Source organism: Bombyx mandarina, chromosome 05 (genome assembly GCF_030267445.1).
Source record: "Bombyx mandarina strain Sakado chromosome 05, ASM3026744v2".
Taxonomy (NCBI): Eukaryota; Metazoa; Arthropoda; class Insecta; order Lepidoptera; family Bombycidae; genus Bombyx; species Bombyx mandarina.
In genome coordinates this window covers 12924737-12948114 of record NC_143212.1, presented here as the reverse complement: position 1 = coordinate 12948114, position 23378 = coordinate 12924737, and the positions used below count along the sequence as shown (strand labels likewise).

Here is a 23378-nt window from a genome sequence, read left to right as displayed (position 1 = left end):
ACGTGGATTGTCATACATGATCTTTGATAAACATTTAATACTAAATGAGCTGTGAACTACAGTCTCCCAATCTATACAGAAAAAAAACTTCTACAGCGCAAACGACGTGGGCTCTACGTATAAACTATATTTTCAGAAAATTATACTTATCGATTTAACACAAAGTGCGATACGATGGGCTATGAATAATTTATTGCTTAGATGGGTGGACCAGCTCACAGCCCACCTGGTGTTCAATAGTTACTGGAGCAAATAGACATCTACAAGGTAAATGCGCCACCCACCTTGAGATATAAGTTCTAAGATCTGAAGTATAGTTACAACGGCTACCCCACCCTTCAAACCGAAACGCATTACTGCTTCACGGCAGAAATAGGCAGGGTGGCGGTACCTACCCGTGCAGACTCACAAGAGGTCCTACCACCAACCAGTTCAGAATGGATTGTTAGCGACATTTCTTATCGCTAAAAATATAATTTGCGTATTTAATGGGCGTCTTGTGAGTTTGCATGGGTAGGAGCTACCACTCTGCCTACTTCCGCGTAAAACAGTAATATGCTTTTCCGTTTGATGGCGGGGGCAGACGTTGTACTATACTGCAATACTTAGAGCTCAAGTGTCAAGGTGGGTAGTGGCATTAGCGTTGTTGCTGTCCATGGGTTCCGGTAAGCATTTAACTCCAGGTAAGCCGGGAAGATAGTCCGTCCATCTAAGAAAAAAAATGATAAGTATTGAGGTTCAGGGATGACGTTGAGAATATGTTTGATCATCAACTGTATTGGTAGTATTGGTACTACTATATTGTCTACTTCTCAAGCTGGGTCGCTTCTTTGTCCAAGTAGGAAGTTATAATTATAAAGTGAGGTAAAAAAATACGTGAGATTGACTGACGACTTTGGTCCATTCAATAAGAAATATTTACCGGGTAATACGCAATCCGCGGCCCTTTGACTCCTCGGCTACGGCTCTTCCGCAAAATATTAGGCCCCGAATATTACTCCATTATCTTGCCTTGTATGAGACGAGTAAACGTTATTGAAACATAAGACTATAAAAATATACCTATGTTAAATAAAATCCTCTTTGAATAAATTTCAATTGTGTTATCTATAATTGGCTCTTTTGGTTGACAACGTTTTCGATCATTGTTTTAGGTAGTTAACAAAGGATTTTAATGATAACAGTTTTGCTGACTATTAATCGTTTGTTAGTGAGGATTCGATTTTTATGTATAGTCTAACAGGTAAATTAGGTACTAATTTTTACAATTATAAATTTTGAATTTGAATGTTACGCGCTGGGGTTCGGGATAAATAAAAATTCTACTGAATTGCAAATTAAAACTCTATTTAACTTAAAACACTTAACGAACACTTTAAGATTCTCAATCCACCTCACCTAAGAAGGTGAATCACATGAAGCATACATAACACATCACATAAGGGGAAGACCCCTTTGCTTCATGTGATCCGTTCGCAGTTTCGCTTCGAGTAGTTCCGATTATTAACTGCCTTCGTGACGTCACGCTTTTATAGTCGATATGACATCCCTAGAATTATCGAGAACATTCTCCACAAGTCCAGTATTTACTTTAATTTATTTAATTCAATTTCTCAGCGGCAAATTGCAAAATACATCTTACAGCTTTTCTATTATCCGTTCGTAGTGGCAAATGGACAAATTATTATTTTTGTACCTAACTCCTCAAAAGCAAATCTTTTGCCATATTATCTTCGGGGGTGTGGAATATAATTTTCCATCAATTCCTGATGTAGTAATTTTGAAGATTATTGATCCTATATAATCTTACCAACAATTTATAAAAGAAATTCAAATTGCTTTCGCTGATCGGTATTAACGAATATGTAGGATAATGGGTATGTAGGCGCCAGTGTGACGCGCCTATGTCATTGGCAACCCGCCCTCGAGACGCCTGTCTTGGCCTTGTTGGGCGGCGCCTTCACAGCTAATTCCTCAAATATCGAGTAATGAATAATAAGGCAACTAAGGACTGGGAATAATTCTAAAGTCACACAGCTGCGTTTTCTATGAATAATAAGTTAACTTCTAAATTAGTTACCGCATAATATTATTGGTACCATTTACCCGTTGCTTCCACGAAATAGTGTTACGTTTCGGTTAGTTTGGTAGGGAAGCTGTTGTAATTGACGGCTGATGCTTGAACGTCATGTCTCCGAACCGGAGTCTCAAATCTGAGTGAAATATATCTAAATCACATTTCGTAAATAATCATATATTTTAGTCTCAGACTTATTCTATATTAGAATGGTTATTTAAATTTCCAGTAGTTTTTAAGTTCAGCGTGTAAATGAAACCTATACGGTCACGACCTGGAAGCTTAAGTCAAATTCACAAAGTTTTGTCTTTGATAAAACACAAACGTTGGCTAACGGACTCCGACGGGAAAAGAAGCTTCAAGTGGCCTTTACACAAAAAGGAAAGTTATGTCTGGTACTTGTTGTCCCTTTTGAAGTTTCAAGTAGATTCTTTGTGTTGGGTACAGTTGAGGGCCATCTTGACGGTATATGATATTATTAGCGACCCGCCCTCGCTTCGCTTCAGAAACTGTAATTTATTATTGATTTCTCCACTATTTAATGGATGTTATTATACATATAAGCATTTCTCTTCAATCACTATCTATTAAAAAAAACCGAATCAAAATCCGTTGCGTAGTTTTAAAGATTTAAGCATACATAGGGATATAGGGACAGAGAAAGCGACTTTATTTTATACTATGTAGTGATGTTAGGGATATACAATAAATATATTACACAATACAATAATACCTTCAGGGCGTTGTTGCGACTTCTACCTTATTGTAGTGTATGGTTGCCGATGCACACACTTATGAGTATTTCGCGATTATGCCCAAAAAGGTGACATCCATTACGCGTAGAGTAGAGGTATGCACCAACGACTTGAAGGGATTAGCAGAAAGGTTGAATGGATCAACCTTAGGTAGGTTCAACTTGCATGTTCTATGAGCTGCTTGTTGAGGCTGCCAGGGATGGGCTTGATTTACATTAATTTTAAATGTTCATTTACTAACATAGTTCTTAATTATATTTTTTTCCCTACCTAATCGTTGGTCGCCTAAGAGCCTATTCCAACTTCGCACGGACTGGTAGATGAGCTCACGGGCTCAGCCTAAGAGAATTGATAACACTAGCCCTAGCAAGAGCAGTGCTTCGCTGAATCTACTACCGGATCGGAATACCGGCCCACTGAGAAAATCCGGCGAAAAACTCAGCGGGTTGTGTCTATGGGGAATTTTTAAGTTATTTGTAATACTGTGCTAGTATTACATGAGCCTATGATGTCTCGAAATAAAAGTTTTTTTTATCTTTGATTGTGTTGCGACTGAGCGAGATAAATATTGCACATCGTTTGGAAAGAGGTAATCGACAAATATTTTTTTTATTGCTTTGGTGGGTGGACAAACTCACAGCCCACCTGGTGTTAAGTGGTTACTGGAGCACATAGACATCCACAACGCAAATGCGCCACCCACCTTGAGATATAAGTTCTAAGGTCTCAATTATAGTTACAATGGCTGCCCCACCCTTCAAACTGAAACGCATTACTGCGTCACGGCAAAAATAGGCAGGGTGGTGGTACCCACCCGTGCGGACTCACAAGAGGTCCTATCACCACCAGTTTTGGCTTCGTATAACGTTGTCTTCGTATGGGTTCGTAGACATTTGAATTTGTACTAACTACCGTCTAATATTTAAAAAAAGATGTATTGGCATTCAAGCTTCTATACGAACTAAAAAATCTAACAGTATTTTGAAGGCTAGTAGTTCGTTTGACTTGGGGTTGAGGTCACTCATACATTCCTACAATCACTAAAGCATAAAAAAGAACATTCAATTTCCTATTAACGTACCATTAATTAATATAAAGTTATGTTAATTTAATATAATAAAAATATTTATTAAGTATATTTATGTACTTAATATAAATATTTTTTTTTTTTTTTTTTTTTATTGCCCTTGTAGGCAGACGAGCATACGGCCCACCTGATGGTGAGTGGTTACCGTCGCCCATGGACTTCAGCAATGCCAGGGGCAGAGCCAAGCCGCTGCCTACCGTTTAATACTCTCCACAAGCCTCGTTTGAAGAAGGACATGTCATAGCGATCGGGAAACACCGTGGAGGGGAGCTCATTCCATAGCCGGATGGTACGTGGCAAAAAAGATCTCTGGAAACGCACTGTGGATGACCGCAGTGGCTCCAGGTAGTATGGATGAACTCTACTCCGGTGGCGGGCGGTGCGATGGTAAAAACGAGATGCCGGTATCATCTCGAACAATTCCTCAGAGCACTCCCCATGGAACATACGGTACAAAATACAGAGGGAACCGAAGTCCCTCCGCAGACCCAGAGGCTCCAAACGATCCGTGAGAATGGGATTATCGACAATCCGAACGGCCCTCAAATATTCAAATAGTTAGCTGAAATTAATTTTATAGCAACGTGGGAGTTGGGTTATGTGTTTCTATTATTAAATTTTCATTTAGCGCATTCGTGGAGGTTTTACAGCCCACGTTTTATTTGGATCATGTAAGGGTGCGCCATAATGTATTCATTACAAATGGAAAATTTACCTACCTACGTACGTGGCGGTGTGTTTGTGGTATCATAGATAATACAGTATTAAAGTTTTTTCTATGCCTATGTTTTACACAGATTTAAGTGTCATTTGATTCGATAATTAGTGGGTTCGAATTTAATTTGAATTCTGTTTGTTTAAAGGACAGAATGTTCGAAAATATTGGTATTTTCGTACTTTTGATAATTTGTATTTTAAAATTAAAACGAAAATGCCATTTTTTATTTAATTATTGTATAGGTGGGCGAATGAGATCCCGGACTTTATACTTCACAACGTAACGACTATCTTAAGACCTCAGAATACAGAAAAAACGTTTTTTCTGTATTCTGAGCTTAAGACACGTGACGAGAAAATTGGAATGAAGGCAAAAAAAAATTTAGTTTCAAGAGGTCTAAGAACCCAGGAAATATGGATATTACAATATTAAAAAAAAGAGCAGGGAATGGATAATTTGTTTATGGTTCGAAATTAATTTTTTTGTTGTAGTTCGTTTAGCATTGGTTTTTCATTTTGGCGCGGAGCTTGAGTTGCATCTTTTATTTAGATTAAATACACTGCGATTTTTAGTAACATAATATTTAGTGAATATTGAGAATTTCATCATGGATAAAGATATTGAAAAATGAGTTTGTCTTTAATTTTGCATCGCCAATAGAATTTGGTGTTCGAAGTCACTGAAAATATTACAGAAGGCTTACACGGTGAACCGAAATCTATATAAAAAATACGTGCTTTTTTTTAAATGCTTAGATGGGTGGACGAGCTCACAGCCCACCTAGTGTTAAGTGGTTACTGGAGCCCATAGACATCCACAACGTAAATGCACCACCCATCTTGATATTTAAGTTCTAATGTCTCAAGTATAGTTACACCGGCTGCCTCACCCTTCAAACCGAAACGCATTACAGCTTCACGGCAGAAATAGGCAGGGTGGTGGCCCGTCTACCCGTGCGGACTCACAAGAATGACAAGAGGTCCTACCACCAGTAAAGGTATATGAGCGGTAAAAAGCGTTTAAAAGCCGCTGAGATGTGATGGAGCATTTGTCTTGCTTTTAATAGGTCATCAATGTCTGCAACTGAAGTTAGCATCGCAAAGACGAAGGCAAATTGAATGAAAAAAGAAAGATGTGTGGTGTCGTGGGACACCGGATAACGAAGTTCCTTATTATAAAAATATTAATTTTAAGTTCTATTCGAGGTTTATAGAAAATAATTATTCGAGTATACATTTTTTATTATGATTTTTTTATTGATAAAAATAAATAAATAAACTATTTCACAAAATTATCAACTTTATTTTATTCACAATGATTTATAAAAAATATATAATCATAATATACAAAGAAACCGCTATTTATATGAATAATATTAATAATAACCGTCATCACGTAGTCTATATCTATATACATCAGATACTGTATAGCCATCATACTAAGACTATACATAAATAATAAAAATCTTACGTTACGGACGTTTTTTCCCGGTTAGGGTACCCCTCCGCATAGCCCCTTAAGGAACTTCGTTTCAAAAAATTGACAACCTAAAGTCGACAAGATTTAAAAAACACGTCAAATGGATAACCTCCTCTATTTTTTTAATATGAAACTGAAGCGAAATATCGCATACATCGACTTACAATAATAAAATAGATTAGAATAACAAAATCGAAATATTGTCTGAAATTAGTGGCATCCTGTTTAAAGTAAATATAATCGGTCTTAGGGAGATTACATTATAAACTTAGTTATTGATTGAAGAGTTCATTATGTAAATTCTCAAGCCAGAGCACTCAGGAACCTTTAGGGAGTCCTTACATTTTTAATGCTGACCTCGTCATGTTTTCTTCAAGAACTTTTCTTTCCGTTTTTAACAAATTATGTTACTTGTGTAATACGAAGTACCACAAAACTTTCTTTTATTGTCATTCTTCTATTGAACCAGAAGTACTTTTTTGTATTAATTATTTTAATTTCAACAAGTTCAAGTTCAACCAAAGTCGGATAATGACTGGAGAGCATTGCTTTTAATAAATAATAACGATAGACATTCTTGTGGTAAAAATATATTTAATCATTCAATGAGTTTTTTATTCATTGTCCGTCGAAAATTTTATAATAATAAAGTAATTGGATCTACAAAGCGGTACTTAGTTACAATTTTCGTGTCACCCGCTACAAGACCAGTAGTTACATAGTTACATTAGTGAGGGAACGATATAGAAAAAGAAGAAGTTACAAGACCGTCAGTGATTACAGCGTTAATAATATGTAGTTACGCCTCGTGAAATCCTTAAGATATACAATTCGACAGGTAGTTTATGGATCAGAGAGAGACATAAGTAACTCGTTTACTGAGAAAATGTTACATGTTTCAATTACAAATATAACACGGTCGAAACGACAGCACGTAGATGTGTCGTGTTCTGAATTAAATAAGCACATTGAGCACCGAGACAGTGAGAAGGTAGGACTAAGAATATATTTCCAGTCAAAGTCAAAACACTAGTGCTAAGTATTTGATTAATTTGAAAATCTGACAATTAACTGACATATTACAGCTTACAGTTTACGTGGTCAACTGTCGACAACCGGAAAGCATTTTAAGCATCGGAAAAGATATAATAATAATAAATTAAACAGTTAAAGTAATTTTTGTTATGACCCGGGAAAATCGAAAAAAGTATTAAATGATTTGAAATTAATTTCACATTGCGGGCTTTAGTGGGAATTTAACACCAGAATGTATGATCGCCTAATCATGGACCATTAAAAAATAAAATTCGATTCCAAACATAAATTGTCAAACAAGTTTGACACTAAATCACGTTTAACAGACCACCCAAAATTGCCAACTTTCAATGAAGTTAGAAAGTTCCAGTATAAATTACTGAGTTTGGAGCTTTATCCGAGAAATCCTACGAAATCAGCACAAGAATGTTTGGTAAAAGGAAAATAAAAAGCGTTGATATAAAGGAAGACGTATATTATTGTTTTATTAGCAGACTTCAGACAGTTTTTCAGATGATGCAGGTAAAGTTATTTACAGATTTCCGGCAAAAGTTCAAATTACATAAAAGAATAACTTAAATGTGATATATTATTTACTCTTCGATTTAATGTTTTCCAAATATAATTCACATTTCACTGGAATTTGTACAAATATTGAACGTTTTATTCGCAAATATTCAGTGAAAGTATCGACTTTCCAATAAATATTCAATTACGTTACTGAAATGGTCGGCCACTACACGTGAAGCGTTTAAGACGAGGGTTCGAGAACTGTTTCTCAGAGAGTTAGCAGAGTCATCTAATTGATAATATTTATTTTCATATATTTTTGTATGTATATATTTATGTATATGCATTTATTTAAATACGAGTATTTGTATCTATAAATATTATGTATGTTATATATACATATATGCATATGTTTAAGTATTATTACTATCACATTACACCTTCCAAGGTTCACCTCTGCACCCCTCTAAGGTAGACTGTCAGAGAATGCCTATGGCATTAAGACCGCCTTAATACTGTCTTGTATTAAATTAAAGAAGCCTTTATTAACAACCTTAATTCATATTTAGGTACATACTATTATTATTATTTTCTTTTTTTTTTTCCATTTGACATCGGCTAAGATTATTTTGCTTTCGCATAGGCCTCCCCCAAATCCTGCCATAAGTTCCGGTCGTGGCATTTCCTCTTCCACGTAGAGCCGGCAACGGCCTTTATGTCTTCTACCCACCTTTGAAACGGTCGTCCTTTTAATATTTTCCCCTCTCGAAAGGTCATTTAATAAGAAGCAAAACAGAAAAATGGGCTAAATTACTAACTGTCTAGTATATAAAGTTAGAAATAAAAATAAAAATATAAATGGTAAAATCTTTAATATGAAAACTTTTCAACTGAGCCTAAGCCGTGTTGTGTTGCATAAATATATTATGTATTGCAGCTTATCGTATATACGTTCGTCGTCCAGCGGCCGACCTATATCGTATCCGCTCGATTCCGCCCGAAGCTCGCCCGACTCGTCGCCGGGCCGCCCAGAATAGACGCAGCACGTGCGTCTAAAGCGACACACGCGCCGCGCGATCCGGACTCGCACCGTCGTCTTAAAGCTCACGCTCATTGAGCCCAACTCCACTTCATCACACAATCGTGTATAACGTCGTCCAAACGTAAAGCCGCCGTTTTCGTATGAGCTGGTTTCACCCCCACGGACCGCCACCGAAAACTAATAGTAAACTATTTTTAACTTCATTACGGTGAAAGCGTTTAATGCGTGTGAATGTTTATGTGATGGCCTTGGTCGTGTCTCCGGCGAAAGCTTATGATATTTCGTTCAAAAATAATGTTACGCTTCGTCTAGTTTACGGGTAACATTGTCGTTTCGTGTCTTAATACCTTAATAAAATACAGTAATTACGTGCCTTATCTTCGTATAATATTTGTGAATTTCGAGACGTTTCGCAAAGTTAACGCGAAGTGTTCGTTGTTGGCGTGTGAGTCATCGGCCCTAATATGCGATGCTTGAAGTTCACGATCCTCTTGGTGCTGTTTCTGACACCAGATCCTGTCCCAGCCTGGCGAGCTGACATGTAAGATACCACTAGTTAGTTTGTTAAAGTTTATTTATTGTTCTCAGAGATAGCTCACGGCTTAACTTGTATGAAGTGATTACTTTAGCGTCAAAGTTTAAGTCTCATTATATTGCATGGGTATTTTACAAACTGAATGGCTTGACTGATTAGCGGTAGAAATTGGCAGTGTAGCGTGCGTGTGTGATAGCTGTGTGTGCTGAAAATACGCCTTGACACCTATAGGAATGGTTTTATGGGTTCCAACTTTTAAACTCCATGTTATCGGTTGTATAAAACAAAAGTAATTTGTTACCATAAGTCTCCTTAAGTCCAATTATCGTTAATTTGATATTATGTTGTTAAAAAGTAAGTTTTGCGTTTTCTTTTCATACGTAATACGAATTCGATGGCAAGAAATAGTTTACGATTCTTTCATTATTTTTACGTTTTACGATTTTCGCGAACTGTTTCGTCCGTGACCACGAAAACTGTAAAGTATTAGAAACTTTGGAAATAATAGAATAACACTAAAAACGCGAGATTAAATCGTAAAAGTGATTTAAATTACTTTACGATTTTTGATTTTGTATTTAAATAAAATTAAATGGTGCTTCAGCGGTAATCATATTATTAATTATATTTACTCGGTAAATAAATTTCTAAGTACCTTTGAGTACCTAGTAGTAGCTTTGAGTTCATTGAAAGGTCAAAGTTATGGATATTTAATTACGAAGCATTTTCATAAGAATTTTATTGATTTAAATTTTGTTTTTTGAAGAGCGTATTCTGTTTTCGGTTATGTAGGTGTTAGTTTAATATAGAAATTTATAAGCATCGACGCTTTTCATCCAAAAAGGTTACGATTTTTAATTGAAAAGGTGAGATATTTTTTACAATTTCTTTATTACAATTGAGTCGTCTATTATCAAAGGTGGCAATCTGTGCATTTGGACAAAAAAAATTTATTGATATTTCAATACAAATTGATTTGAATATAATGGTCTCCTTCAAAGAATACGGTTCAAAACCTGCATTAAATAAAGGTTAATACTTAACCTGTTATTTATCTAAGATGTCGTTCAGAAGAGTTTTGTGACTGCCAATGGAATACAAAGTCAATAATTCGATTTTTCTGATTTACCAATAATTATCCAAAAGTCACATTGCCGGCTTTGATAATAGTCGACTCAAATACAATTTCATATAAAGCCTGATTATACAAGAAACGTTTCTGGGGTGCCTATGATTTGGCCAGATTATAAAATAATATTTGTGAGGCTGTTCAGGCGATTGTTTTCTTCAATCATGGACTTTGTGTATAAAATATAATAAGTAAGATATTAGGACAGTTTTATGTCCTAGAATAATAGACCTCAATTTCTGTCTGGCGATGACATGTACTGGATTCAATAAATCTCATAATATCTGGATGCCGTCATGCATATGAAATTGATGCCCGAGATGTATTGGAATGTCGGTTTTAATACTGACTTCAATAATATATCTTCTCTGTACAATCATAAATTCTTAAAATAAGAGCCAATAGAATATGTGCCGTTGAAGTCGTCGTGGCCTAAGGGATAAGACGTCCGATGCATTCGTAGCGATGCAACGGTGTTCGAATCCCGCAGGCGGGTACCAATTTTTCTAATGAAATACGTACTTCATAATTGTTCACGATTGACTTCCACGGTGAAGAAATAACATCGTGTAATAAAAATCAAACCCGCAAAATTATAATTTGCGTAATTACTGGTGGTAGGACCTCTTGTGAGTCCGCAGGGGTAGGTACCACCGCCCCGCCTATTTCTGCCGTGAAGCAGTAATGCGTTTCGGTTTGAAGGATGGGGCAGCCGTTGTAACTATACTGAGACCTTAGAACTTCTATCTCAAGGTGTGTGGCGCATTTACGTTGTAGATGTCTATGGGTTCCAGTAACCACTTAACACCAGGTGGGCTGTGAGCTCGTCCACACATCTAGGCAATAAAAAAAAAATAATAAAAAATGTGCTTAAACTTAGAGTTATTTAAAACTATTGACGTTCTTGTTAAATTTTTTTTTTCTTTTTTTTTCCATTTATTATTTTACTATAATTATTTCCCATATACATATGTTTCAGTATAATTCAGGTATGATAACGGCAATAACAAATTCACTAACATTAATAAAATAACAACACGAATTATAAACTCGTATCTTGTTTATTGGTAACACAATCGAACCTCATGATACTTCCATAGATTTATCGACTTTGGTTAATAAAGCCAAAATACTCATCTGAAAACAATATATTGTAATCTCCGCTTTAAGCCTAAATAATTATCGAGTTAATCCGATCCCTGAATTGTGTTTTAGTGAGACAGTACAAGGAATATGGCACATTAACTTGACGACGCCAAAGCCAATATGTTTTAATACCGCGCAGTAACTTATGAAATTTTGGTTATTATGTAACATTCTAAGTTAATTAAAATTAGCATGAACACAAAAATCACGAATCAAAATTAGAAAATTAGTTAATCATAGATAGTTTTCGTTTTGTATTATTTATTTCAATGATGGATGAATGAGCTCACGGCACATTTGGTGTTAAATAGTTTCTGGTGCCATTAGGTGTCATCATGTGACTTTTGTGACCCACACATGGCATGGCCACCAAAGTCACATTGTCCCCACTTTGAGACACGAGATCAAATAGCCAATTGTTTTCTATAATGGCGAGCCTACCCATGAGACCAGAACGAAGAAGAAATACACTAACTACTTCGCGGCAGAAATAAACAGGATAACCTACCCATTTTACAATACGCCCTACCGCCATTTTACCTCCTACCGGTATTTTCCATTAATTAAGGGATTTCATTGATCGGCTTGTATTCTACGGTTCCCGACGTAACGTTCCGCTGATTTTTATAGCGTTTTTTTCTCTCTTCGAAACTGTATAATTTTCCGATATTGAAAACGCTAACAGGATTGACTGACTCCCTTGATTTAAGGTGACCCGGTCACCAAATCAATAATGTCAGTATTTCGCTGACAAACTAACAACATTGAGAGCTTGTAAACAGTAAAAATGCATTAAATAATTTATGTGTAATAATTTAAAAATAACAATAACCACTCTTAAATAGCAAACCGAGTTAAAATTACCTTTATGTTTTTTTATCCGGTTGATATTAGATTGATATTAGAGAGAGGTTATAAAATTATTGTATTTCTTTTAAGTTTGTAGACTTATTGGAGTCAGTGAAAATTACATTCAAATTACATTCAAAGCTAATAGAAGCATGTTAAAATATGTTGTATAAAAACTGGCCATTTTGAGAATGCCGTTTTCAAGGGAATGATGGTCAGAGGTATCTCTATCTGGTTTAACTAACTTTATTGGAAATGGATTCCGAATGTAACCGCCTATTTTAGTCATGAGCATTAAATTATGATTAATTAAGATGTTTTTTTTACATTAAGAATTAACCAACGAAGTGTCAGATATCTCACAGTTTCGCAAATGTTACCTTTGGACTAAGTGGGATTCTTAAACATTGGACCAATTGTTACGTTGGACCAAAGTTTTGATGGCAGGGAATATTGAAAGTTGCACGGGTATGTACCTACTCCTATTGAATATATCCGGTTTGAAGATGGAAAATCAATTTTAGAACGTACTTGAGATTTGATCCAGATATATCGAAGTACAGCATTCAGTAACCGCAGACAGGCTATGAGCTCCACAAACAACAAAACCCAACGAAGACAAGAGCAACGAAAAGAGGTTCCCAGGCATGCGAATGACATTTCCTGCTTACTATCGTGAAGTGAAAGGTTATTTTAAAGTAAAATTTTAAAGGTTTAAGCGACATTTTTGAAATATATCAGGCGAACCAATCAAAGCTTAAATTTGGAAAAAATATCATAACAAAAAAACATCTTCAGCTATTTTAATGCGGCAAACTTAATTGAAGTTCAATTAAAAACATCAAATTGTTGATACTAATACCAAATAAAACGGACCTTTAATTACAAAGGTAAATGATGCGTATTAAGCGAAATGTCGTCTAAACCAAATAGCTTTTTACCCCTCGGAATTATTTAACAACAACAAAATAAAATGATATATTTAAAAACCTTTTTTACGGCTTAATCTTTATTTATTTATTCTCATTATATATATCATTTCTGATGTCTCGAATATGAAAGAAAATACTAAAATAAACTGGAATTTCCCGGAGCGAACAATAATAATTCAGCAACAAATATTCCAACGCTAAATCTTTTAAATTCTAGAAATAATTACACGAAGCTAACTTAAAGCAGCATAGAACTTTAGTTCTGTTTATGACAGTTTGAAATTAAGTATCATGATCTTTGAGATTATGAATGGATCGTGCTGTAAAATTACAACATTTGTATTATGTTTTAAATTAAATGAGTTAAAATGCTTATTTGTGAATGACTTGTGTGCAATTAAACTTATGTACTTATTATGCCGACAAGTTGAATTGATTAATTAATGTAAAAATTTTTGGTCAAATCTGTATCAATGCATTCATGTTAATTATCTTTAAATTTAGTAATTATAGAGAGGTATTGACATTCATGTTGTGGCGGGTAGCCATCATATAACGCAAGATATTTGACAGATGCCTGAATCTCGCTTACGGCATTTTCAAGATAAGCTTGCATATATACAAGTTCCGAACAACAACATTGGGACCGTCGGTCTACCGAGCAATATCACCCGCTCGGTGGAAGATCTTCCTTTTGTCGTTAAACATCCCTAAAATGTATACCCGAAGGGTGTCGTTAAATCATGTTAAGGATCCACCGGAGAATGGGCAGCAGCATTCTTTGAGAGTATTATATAGGTATAAGCATACTCTAATTACCAACCGGAATTTACAAATGATTGAACGTAATGTGAGGCGGCACTGGAAGTTAGAAGTCACTATCCAACATACTTCTGGTGTGAAGCAATCACGTATTCTGGTTTGAAGGGTGGAACGACGAGCATAACCTGGTTACTCTATTAATACTTCATGTAGAATGACATAGAAGTGTGTAACATAGTTGTATTGCTTAACGTCCGTACCTCTCCCTCTGGAAGGCTTTTGGGACGCCGAAAAGGTCTTATTAATTCATATTGTATTAGAACAAAGAAACTTCAAAATGCTAAAAACTAGACGAAGCGCTAAAACTAAAGACCCTATATGTACTACATTTTTTTTGTTGCTTAGATGGGTGGACGAGCTCGCAGCTCACCTAGTGTTAAGTGGTTACTGGAGCCATCTACCACGTAAATGTCGCCACCCACCTTGAGATGTGAGTTCTAAGGTGTCAGTAGAGTTACAACGGCTGCGCCACCCTTTAAACCGAAACGCATTACTGCTTTAAAGCAGAAATAGTCAAGGTGGTGGTACCTATCCGTGCAGACTCACAAGAGATCCTACCACCAGTAAAATTCCTCTACTTTGCCTGGTCTTCGACACCCTTCTGAATAAGATTCCTTCATATTTGCTTTTACCACATCCAACCAGCATTTCTTGGGCCTACCGCGAGATGTTGGACTTGGTACGTAGAGATTGAGGCATCTATTTTCGATTATTGTATAAAATTACACAAAAAATACATTATACAAAAAGAAAAAAAAAACTTTATTAGATAAACCTCGTTAATAAGCAAACCACGTCGATTCTCGTTGCTCACTCCAACGAATTTTTTAACAAATCTGTACAACATAAAACGAAACTTTGAAGCTTTTGTTGTATAACTGGTGTTTGTTCTTCGAAAGTTTCAAATAAACCAAAGTTTGAACGTTTACATGTTTAATTATGAGTAAACTCATATACAACGTTGTTGCATATTCAAATATTAAATTAATACGTTTCTGCATATTATTTAAAATGAAGTTTGACATGAAAATATGAATCATAAGATATCGGACGTACGATCTGTACATCTCATCTTCATTTACTAACACTGTAAATAAGTTTAATGGTTTGTTACTCAATCATGGAAAATTGGGTAATGGATTTAGTTAAAACTTCGCATATACCTATAGTTTATAACACGTAGGATAGTTTTATCATGGTAAATAACATGACCTGGGCAACGCCGGGTATATCAGCTATAATAAATACGAGAGTGTCTTAACTAACTCGTGATTATACGTAGTTTATGGTCAGAAAGGGACACAAGCAACTCTTTACAGCGGGTTAATGGAGCGAGTTTCATCATTTCCGAATTATAAATTTAATGCGTCCAGTAAATGAATAAAGTGCAACTCCCTTAATCACTTTTTTTTTTAATTGCTTAGACGGGTGGACTTGGACAGTAAATATATTGAGTTCTATTGGTAGAGCATATTGTATTGTCTAAATATTCCTAAGCCAGTGCAATGAAGCTTCGATTTCACGTTCCGAGGTGGAATTCTGGAATGAAATTGTGGTTCCTCTCAACGCGAAATATGCGTCAGCTGGTCTCTCCAAGTAATAAGTAAAATACAATTAATTACAATGAATAATCAAGTGATTCTTGATTGATCGCGTGAGTTCCATCGCAGGCAGTACAAATGTTCTAAAAATATTCGCGCCCCAAATAAAATGCCCGAAACCACCAATCTCCGTTGTAGATAAAGCTAAAAGTAATGCTTCGAGTGCCGATAAAACTAAATTTGCTTGATCGATACATCGATGGTTGGTACATTGGTTAGATAAGTAACTTTAGTGCCACTACAACGTAAATATCGGTACAGCTAATCGGTATGTTGTGACACATTGAATAGCGTCAGCCGTAATATGAGAGAGATTAGGGTTACATATTCGAGATTGAAAGGCTGTCACTATATTTTTGGTTCATCTGTAAATAATTTGTACGTGATGTGAACTGACTGGTTTTTTTTCAATCTGTGCGACGATTGCTTTGAAGCTAGATTACCTTAGCAAGTCAAAAACACAGTAATTCTAGAACTTTTTCATTTACCTTTCATAATATATATTACCTTTATAGCACGTATTTTAACTACGGTAATTGCGATCAAAATAGAACGGGAATGCAAACAGTCCCTGACTGCCGTACATTAGTTAGAAGAAATATTCAAAAACTCATAATATGGCAAAATTTTAAGGTCACCACTTTTTCATAGCTGTCTTTATCTGTCTGTATGTTTATTTCTGATTGATTCTGACGATACATGGTTTTCTTGTTAGGCTCAGAAGAAATCCTCCTAGGCTCTGCCTAATAATTGAAAAGCCTTACCAAATATTTGAGCACCGATGGTATTTTTAACGGAATATCGGCCATATTTTTTGTGGCTCCTTACAATATCATTTTAATACACAATCGGTTGATTATTTTTACTAGTGGTAGGACCTCTTGTGAGTCCGCACGGGTAGGTACCACCACCCCGCCTATTTCTGCCGCGAAGCAGTAATGCGTTTCGGTTTGAAGGGCCGGGCAGCCGTTGTAACTATACTGAGACCTTAGAACTTATACATCAAGGTGGGTGGCGCATTTACGTTGTAGATGTCTATGGGCTCCAGTAACCACTTAACATGAGGTGGGATGTGAGCTCGTCCACCCAAATAAGCAATAAAAAAAAATCTGATCTTAAATGTTATAATATATTAGTAATATATTAATATTGTAATATATTAGTTTGAAAACAGAATATTCGTTAAACTGAACTGAACAGTTCTGAAAATAGGATAAGCAATAATTACTTTAGGATATTCACGTCATAATCCAATTCCAATTCTCGAGCATTCCGATCGTGAGATCGAGTTTTGCCTAATCGATTTCTGAGAGTAAAATATAATTCTGTTTTGTAGGAAAATTGTATTGTTGTTTAGTTGTATTTATGATGAAATATTGTTAGTTTCGAAGTATAACTTCTTCTTGATATGAGAGTAGCTTAGATTTTTATTTTTCTCGTTTGGGCGAGCGAGATCATGGGCCACCAGGTGTTAAGTGGTTACCGAAATTTATAGATAAGTCCGAAGTGTCAATTTTATAGTATAACAGCTGTCTCTTCAAATTGAAACGCATGAATGCTTCGCGACATAAAAATACAAAATAATAATAATTATTATGCGTCCTTAGAATACGCTCTATTGCTAGCAAATGTCGGTAGGCGATCGTAGGACGTTTTGTGGTCACCCTGCCTATTTCTGCAATGAAGCAGTAATGCGTTTCGGTTTGAAGGGTGGGACAGTCGTTGTATTGTAAAAACTGAGACCTTAGAACATGTCTCGTGCTGGGTGGTGGCATTTATGTTGTAGATATCTATGAGCTCCGTTAACCGCTTAACACCAAGTCGTGAGCTCGTCCATCCATCTAAGCAATAAATAAATAAAATGCAGGCAACGATTCAGGGTATAGTTTCTAACCTAATCTAATACCAGGTGTGTCGTGAGCCAAAACGATGCAGTAAAATATCATATTATAACAACGCATAGCTGAGTGGCACATTAATTTGCTGAATATTTTACTTGAATTTTGTTTCCAGAGTAAAAACTTGGGCAAGAAACTTGGGCGAAGAGATATGGAGACTCAGCGAAGCACTCACAAAATCAGATCAAATCAGAATCGTGAGTTAAAATTTTTATTTATTTATAACAATGTTAAACTCGCTGGTTTGTATCGTGAACATAAGTGTTTCAAATATATTTTATTCGTACTTTTGTATTCGTTATTTTTTATTTGATTTTAAGTTGATATTGATATTGAGTTCCTGTTGATATTGAAATTTAATCTATCGGATTTCCATAATGTTTTGCGCTTTTTTTTTGCCCACTTATGCTAATAGCCTTTAGAGGTTATTTCAGCTTCGCCCTAACGTATAGGTGAGCTCACGGGGCTCAAACCGGGAGTGTTGCTAACACTGGCCCTAGCAAGAGCAGTGCTTCGCAGAATCTAGCGAATCGGAAACGCGACCCACTTTGTTGTTGTTGTTTTGCGCTGTTGACTATACATGTCTATAACATGACTTTCTTCAAACGACGCATGAGGAGAGTGCAAGAGCTTGACTGTGGCCCTAGCATTACTCACGTCCATGAGCGATCATAACCACTCATCATCAAATGGGCCGTATGCTCATCAGCTTACAATAAAAAAACTGACATCGATTAATAATAGTTGAAGAAAAAAATACCAGACATGTGCACTAATTAAAAATTATCTTTAACAATAACAGCCACAAAAGAAATAAAAAGAACAAAAGAATGAGAAGAAAACAAGTTAAATACTTCTTTAGTTCGTTTCAAAACATGGCTTATACATAAAAAGTTACTCTTTTTAAAGTGTTTATCGGAACCCGTAGATACTACACTGAAACTGTCCCCCTAAAGTGGTTAAAATACCAAAGCTGTGATAAAATATAATCATCGACCATAGCATAAACTGGATTCGCTCCGAATCTTATTTGTCTCAATTCAACAGAAATACAAACAAATGAACGCGAGCGTAAAGAAGAAAGATGGCAAACAAATATTGGAATCGTCTCTACGTTCAGTTAGTACAATGCTTACAAGGAAAATCAACGCTGTCAAGGTAAGTTCCCGCATTCCCGTTGAATTACAGTTCTTAATAATACATTTGTAAAGTAGTATAGGACGTCTAGTAGCAAAGTGGAGCGAAGACATGAGCTGGATAGCAAGCAGTGGATGGAGACAAGAATCCCAGGATTGGGTCGCGTGACGTGCCTTGATAGAGGTCCTATGTCCTATGTCCTATGTCCTATGTTTTTATTTTTTTATTTTTTATTGCTTAGGTGGGTGGACGAGCTCACAGCCCACCTGATGTTAAGTGGTTACTGGAGCCCATAGACATCCACAACGCAAATGCGCCACCCACCTTGAGATACAAGTTCTAAGGTCTCAAGTATAGTTACAACGGCTGCCCCACCCTTCAAACCGAAACGCATTACTGCTTCACGGCAGAAATAGGCAGGGTGGTGGTACCCACCCGCGCGGACTCACAAGAGGTCCTACCACCAGTAATTACGCAAATTATAATTTTGCGGGTTTCATTTTTATTACATGATGTTATTCCTTCACCGTGGAAGTCAATCGTGAACATTTGTTGAGTACGTATTTCATTAGAAAAATTGGTACCCGCCTGCGGGATTCGAACGCCGGTGCATCGCTCAACACGAATGCACCGGACATCTTATCCGTTAGGCCACGACGACTATATGTCCTATGTCCTATGTCCTATGTCCTATGTCCTATGTCCTATGTCCTATGTCCTATGTCCTATGTCCTATGTCCTATGTCCTATGTCCTATGTCCTATGTCCTATGTCCTATGTCCTATGTCCTATGTCCTATGTCCTATGCTATGTCTCCTATGTCCTATGTCCTATGTCCTATGTCCTATGTCCTATGTCCTATGTCCTATGTCCTATGTCCTATGTCCTATGTCCTATGTCCTATGTCCTATGTCCTATGTCCTATGTCCTATGTCCTATTTTTTTCTATGTCCTATGTCTATTTTTTTTTTTTTTTTTTTTTTTTTTTTTTTTGTCCTATGTCTATGTCTTTCTATGTCCTATGTCCTATGTCCTATGTCCTATGTCCTATGTCCTATGTCCTATGTCCTATGTCCTATGTCCTATGTCCTATGTCCTATGTCCTATGTCCTATGTCCTATGTCCTATGTCCTATGTCCTATGTCCTATGTCCTATGTCCTATGTCCTATGTCCTATGTCTTTTTTTTTCCTATGTCCTATGTCCTATGTCCTATGTCCTATGTCCTATGTCCTATGTCCTATGTCCTATGTCCTATGTCCTATGTCCTATGTCCTATGTCCTATGTCCTATGTCCTATGTCCTATGTCCTATGTCCTATGTCCTATGTCCTATGTCCTATGTCCTATGTCCTATGTCCTATGTCCTATGTCCTATGTCCTATTCTCATGTCTATGTCCTATGTCCTATGTCCTATGTCCTATGTCCTATGTCCTATGTCCTATGTCCTATGTCCTATGTCCTATGTCCTATGTCCTATGTCCTATGTCCTATGTCCTATGTCCTATGTCCTATGTCCTATGTCCTATGTCCTATGTCCTATGTCCTATGTCCTATGTCCTATGTCCTATGTCCTATGTCCTATGTCCTATGTCCTATGTCCTATGTCCTATGTCCTATGTCCTATGTCCTATGTCCTATGTCCTATGTCCTATGTCCTATTCTATGTCCTATGTCCTATGTCCTATGTCCTATGTTCCTATGTCCTATGTCCTATTTTTTTTTTTTTTTTTTTTTTTTTTTTTTTTTTTTTTTTTTTTTTTTTTTTTTTTTTTTTATGTCCTATGTCCTATGTCCTATGTCCTATGTCCTATGTCCTATGTCCTATGTCCTATGTCCTATGTCCTATGTCCTATGTCCTATGTCCTATGTCCTATGTCCTATGTCCTATGTCCTATGTCCTATGTCCTATGTCCTATGTCCTAAGTCCTATGTCCTATGTCCTATGTCCAACAGTGCAGTATAATACGCTGTTAACAATACATTTCATGCTCAATTTCTATATTGATATGAATTGCTAATGAACACTAAAATAAAAGGTCGTCTTCGTTTCCATTGCTTCTTTTTAAAACGTTTTTATTGCCTTTGCATATACATATGTATGTTTGTTTTGTCTTTTTCACCGACTTCAAGACGCCGATCAATTTGAAAATTTGCAAACACACTAACAATTGTTAACAATTCAATCTTTTTATAACTTCATTCAAATATCTTGCTCAGTATGATGAAGAGGGTAAAATCTAACATTAAGTTAAATTAGTTCGGTTTGTTATTTAAGTACAGTTGTAAGTTTTACATATATTAATCAGTCGATGCTTTTAATCAAATTCCTGAATATCCCATTGGATAAATACTATAATTCATTATAATATATACTTACTATTCCGCCTACAGCGCCACTTGTTTTAGTCATACTTTGAATAGTAATTTTTGCATAGTAAACTCATTGATAATTATTTAACAATATCATTTGATTTGAGAAGAATATTAGCTCTGAGCTTCTCAAATAGTGTGTGATTTCAGTGCATTCACGAAACAGCGATACAAATAGCAAGGAACTTCAATTATGTTAAAAATGCATCGGAAATACAGGATTTTACGTATTGTTCGGCTAAATACTCGAATTTCACATACGAGATACCAGGAGACAAGCCCGTTTCAGATGAAAAATCTAAACCGAAGTTCACAAAGAACAATCCACACTACACTACAGTATCTCTAGTGAGGGATTCGCATTTTTATGATATTAACGTCAATACGAACCACAGTTGTGTGCACGTTCCGACAAATATATTTTATTTAGGTGAGTGTTTATAATAAAATACGTTTGAACGAAAATACTAAAATACTTACGTATCATTCCTCTTTATTATCGACGTAAATTTCCGATACACAATGTTAAATAGTTAAAAAAAATACTTTTACGATAAATCGTTTGATGAATTTCGTAAGTTAACCAATCTTATTATTTTCGGATAAAAGAGATATTAAAAATTTTGAATAAAAAAAACCTAATGATTTCTTCAAATCTTCATACAAACATTAGTAGAGCACTTTGATTTATGTAATAACAATTTGGGGTACTAGTTCCCTTGCCACAATTAAATATGAAAAATATTCTAATGTTCAATCTAAATTTACAAAACTGTTAGGATGATAATAATATCTAAGATATGCATTTAATTTTACAGAGAACAACGTCTTTAATGCAATAGAGTGGTCAAAAGAACTGAATCAGGTATTTACAAAAAACTACCAGTCGGATCCGTCTCTGTCGTGGCAGTACTTCGGTAGCTCTCACGGAGTTTTAAGGTTTTACCCCGGTATGCCTTGGAACACAAAGGAAGTAGATACGTACGATTGCAGAGTTATGTCTTGGTATATTGAAGCCGCCACTTGTTCCAAGGACGTCATCATCCTGTTCGACATATCTGGTTCAATGACCGGATTCAAGAATTACGTGGCAAGAAGAACGTTGCGGTCCTTATTGGACACTTTGTCGAACAATGACTATGTTAATGTTTATAAGTTTAACGATATGGTAACCGAAGTTGTGAAATGCTTTAAAGGATTGGTTCAGGCCACTCCCGAGAATCTTAAAACTATTACCGCAACTTTAGAGCCTTTTGTCGACGCAGAAGGACACTTGAAACCTAATGTACCTTTAGCAGGAAACGCTAATTTAACGGCCGCATTTGTGAAAGCTTTCGACACTTTAAAAGAGGTGAGTAAAAGTGTATTTTTATTTATCAATTACTTTTTTTTATTACGTTACTTGACTTAACCAACTGATGTTACAGTTTTCATCCTATCATTCATTTTGTTGCGATTAATGTGTACTTTGTTTTTAGTTATTATTTGTTGATAAGCCGAATTAACAGGACTATTCTGAGTTATTTATTTTTCTAATCCATACCGAGTAGCGTGATTGTCTTAGAAAAATTGTATTGTAAAATAGTCTGTGAATTTACATGTTTGAGCGGATGGCCAAGCTAACACCCCAGCAATTCTAATATACCTTAGATAAAATGTCATTCTCATTCGTCATTCTTCATACGACGTTTCAAGAGTATTTGGCCTTAGTCAGAGGCTTGATGTTATAATCTATTAGCGATGGTACTACTCACCATCAGGCGTGTCACATGCTCATCTGCCTTTGAAGGCAATAAAAATAATTCTGCTAATTGAATTGTCGGTTGTCCCTTAATAATTACACTAGATGATGACCGAGCTTCGTTTGGGAATATACGACGAAAGGAAAGATCTTCCACCGAGCGGGTGATATTGCTCGGTAGACCGACGGTCCGAATGTTGTTGTTCGGAACTTGTATATATGCGCTTTATCTTGAAAATGTCGTAAGCGAGATTCAGGCATCTGTCAATTATCTTGCGTTGTATGATGGCTACCCGCCACATCACTCCCCTCCGAGACTGGAGGTCGTGTCATTTTTTTAGTTAGCGTTGTCCGTGCTGAGATTAGCTTGCAAGGGCCAGTGCTGCTCGAAACCTGCGGTGAGTCGAGACTGAGCTTGAATGTTGCGTGCGTGTCATGCGTAGTCCATGTGATGCAGAGCTGCCACGCCGGAGATGTGTGACCCCAAGCGTTGATGATCCGGTCGTGGGCTGC

The 23378-nt window shown here is 36.2% G+C and overlaps 1 protein-coding gene across 2 annotated transcripts in view; it reads left to right on the top strand.

The window, feature by feature from the left end:
* Positions 1 to 8602: 8602 nt before the first annotated feature.
* Ca-Ma2d (Ca[2+] channel Muscle-specific alpha2/delta subunit) overlaps positions 8603 to 23378 on the top strand; it is a 32787-nt gene continuing 18011 nt past the window's right edge. Inside the window, exons 1-5 of one of the 2 annotated variants that reach the window (XM_028178767.2) lie at positions 8603 to 9244; positions 17731 to 17812; positions 18663 to 18773; positions 21275 to 21554; positions 21943 to 22475. In XM_028178767.2, coding sequence (XP_028034568.2) covers positions 9168 to 9244; positions 17731 to 17812; positions 18663 to 18773; positions 21275 to 21554; positions 21943 to 22475 — 1083 coding nt within the window. In that variant the 5' untranslated portion in view covers positions 8603 to 9167. Of the gene's footprint in view, positions 9259 to 17730; positions 17813 to 18662; positions 18774 to 21274; positions 21555 to 21942; positions 22476 to 23378 lie in introns of both variants that reach the window. The other variant, XM_089727843.1, reaches the window with a different exon arrangement.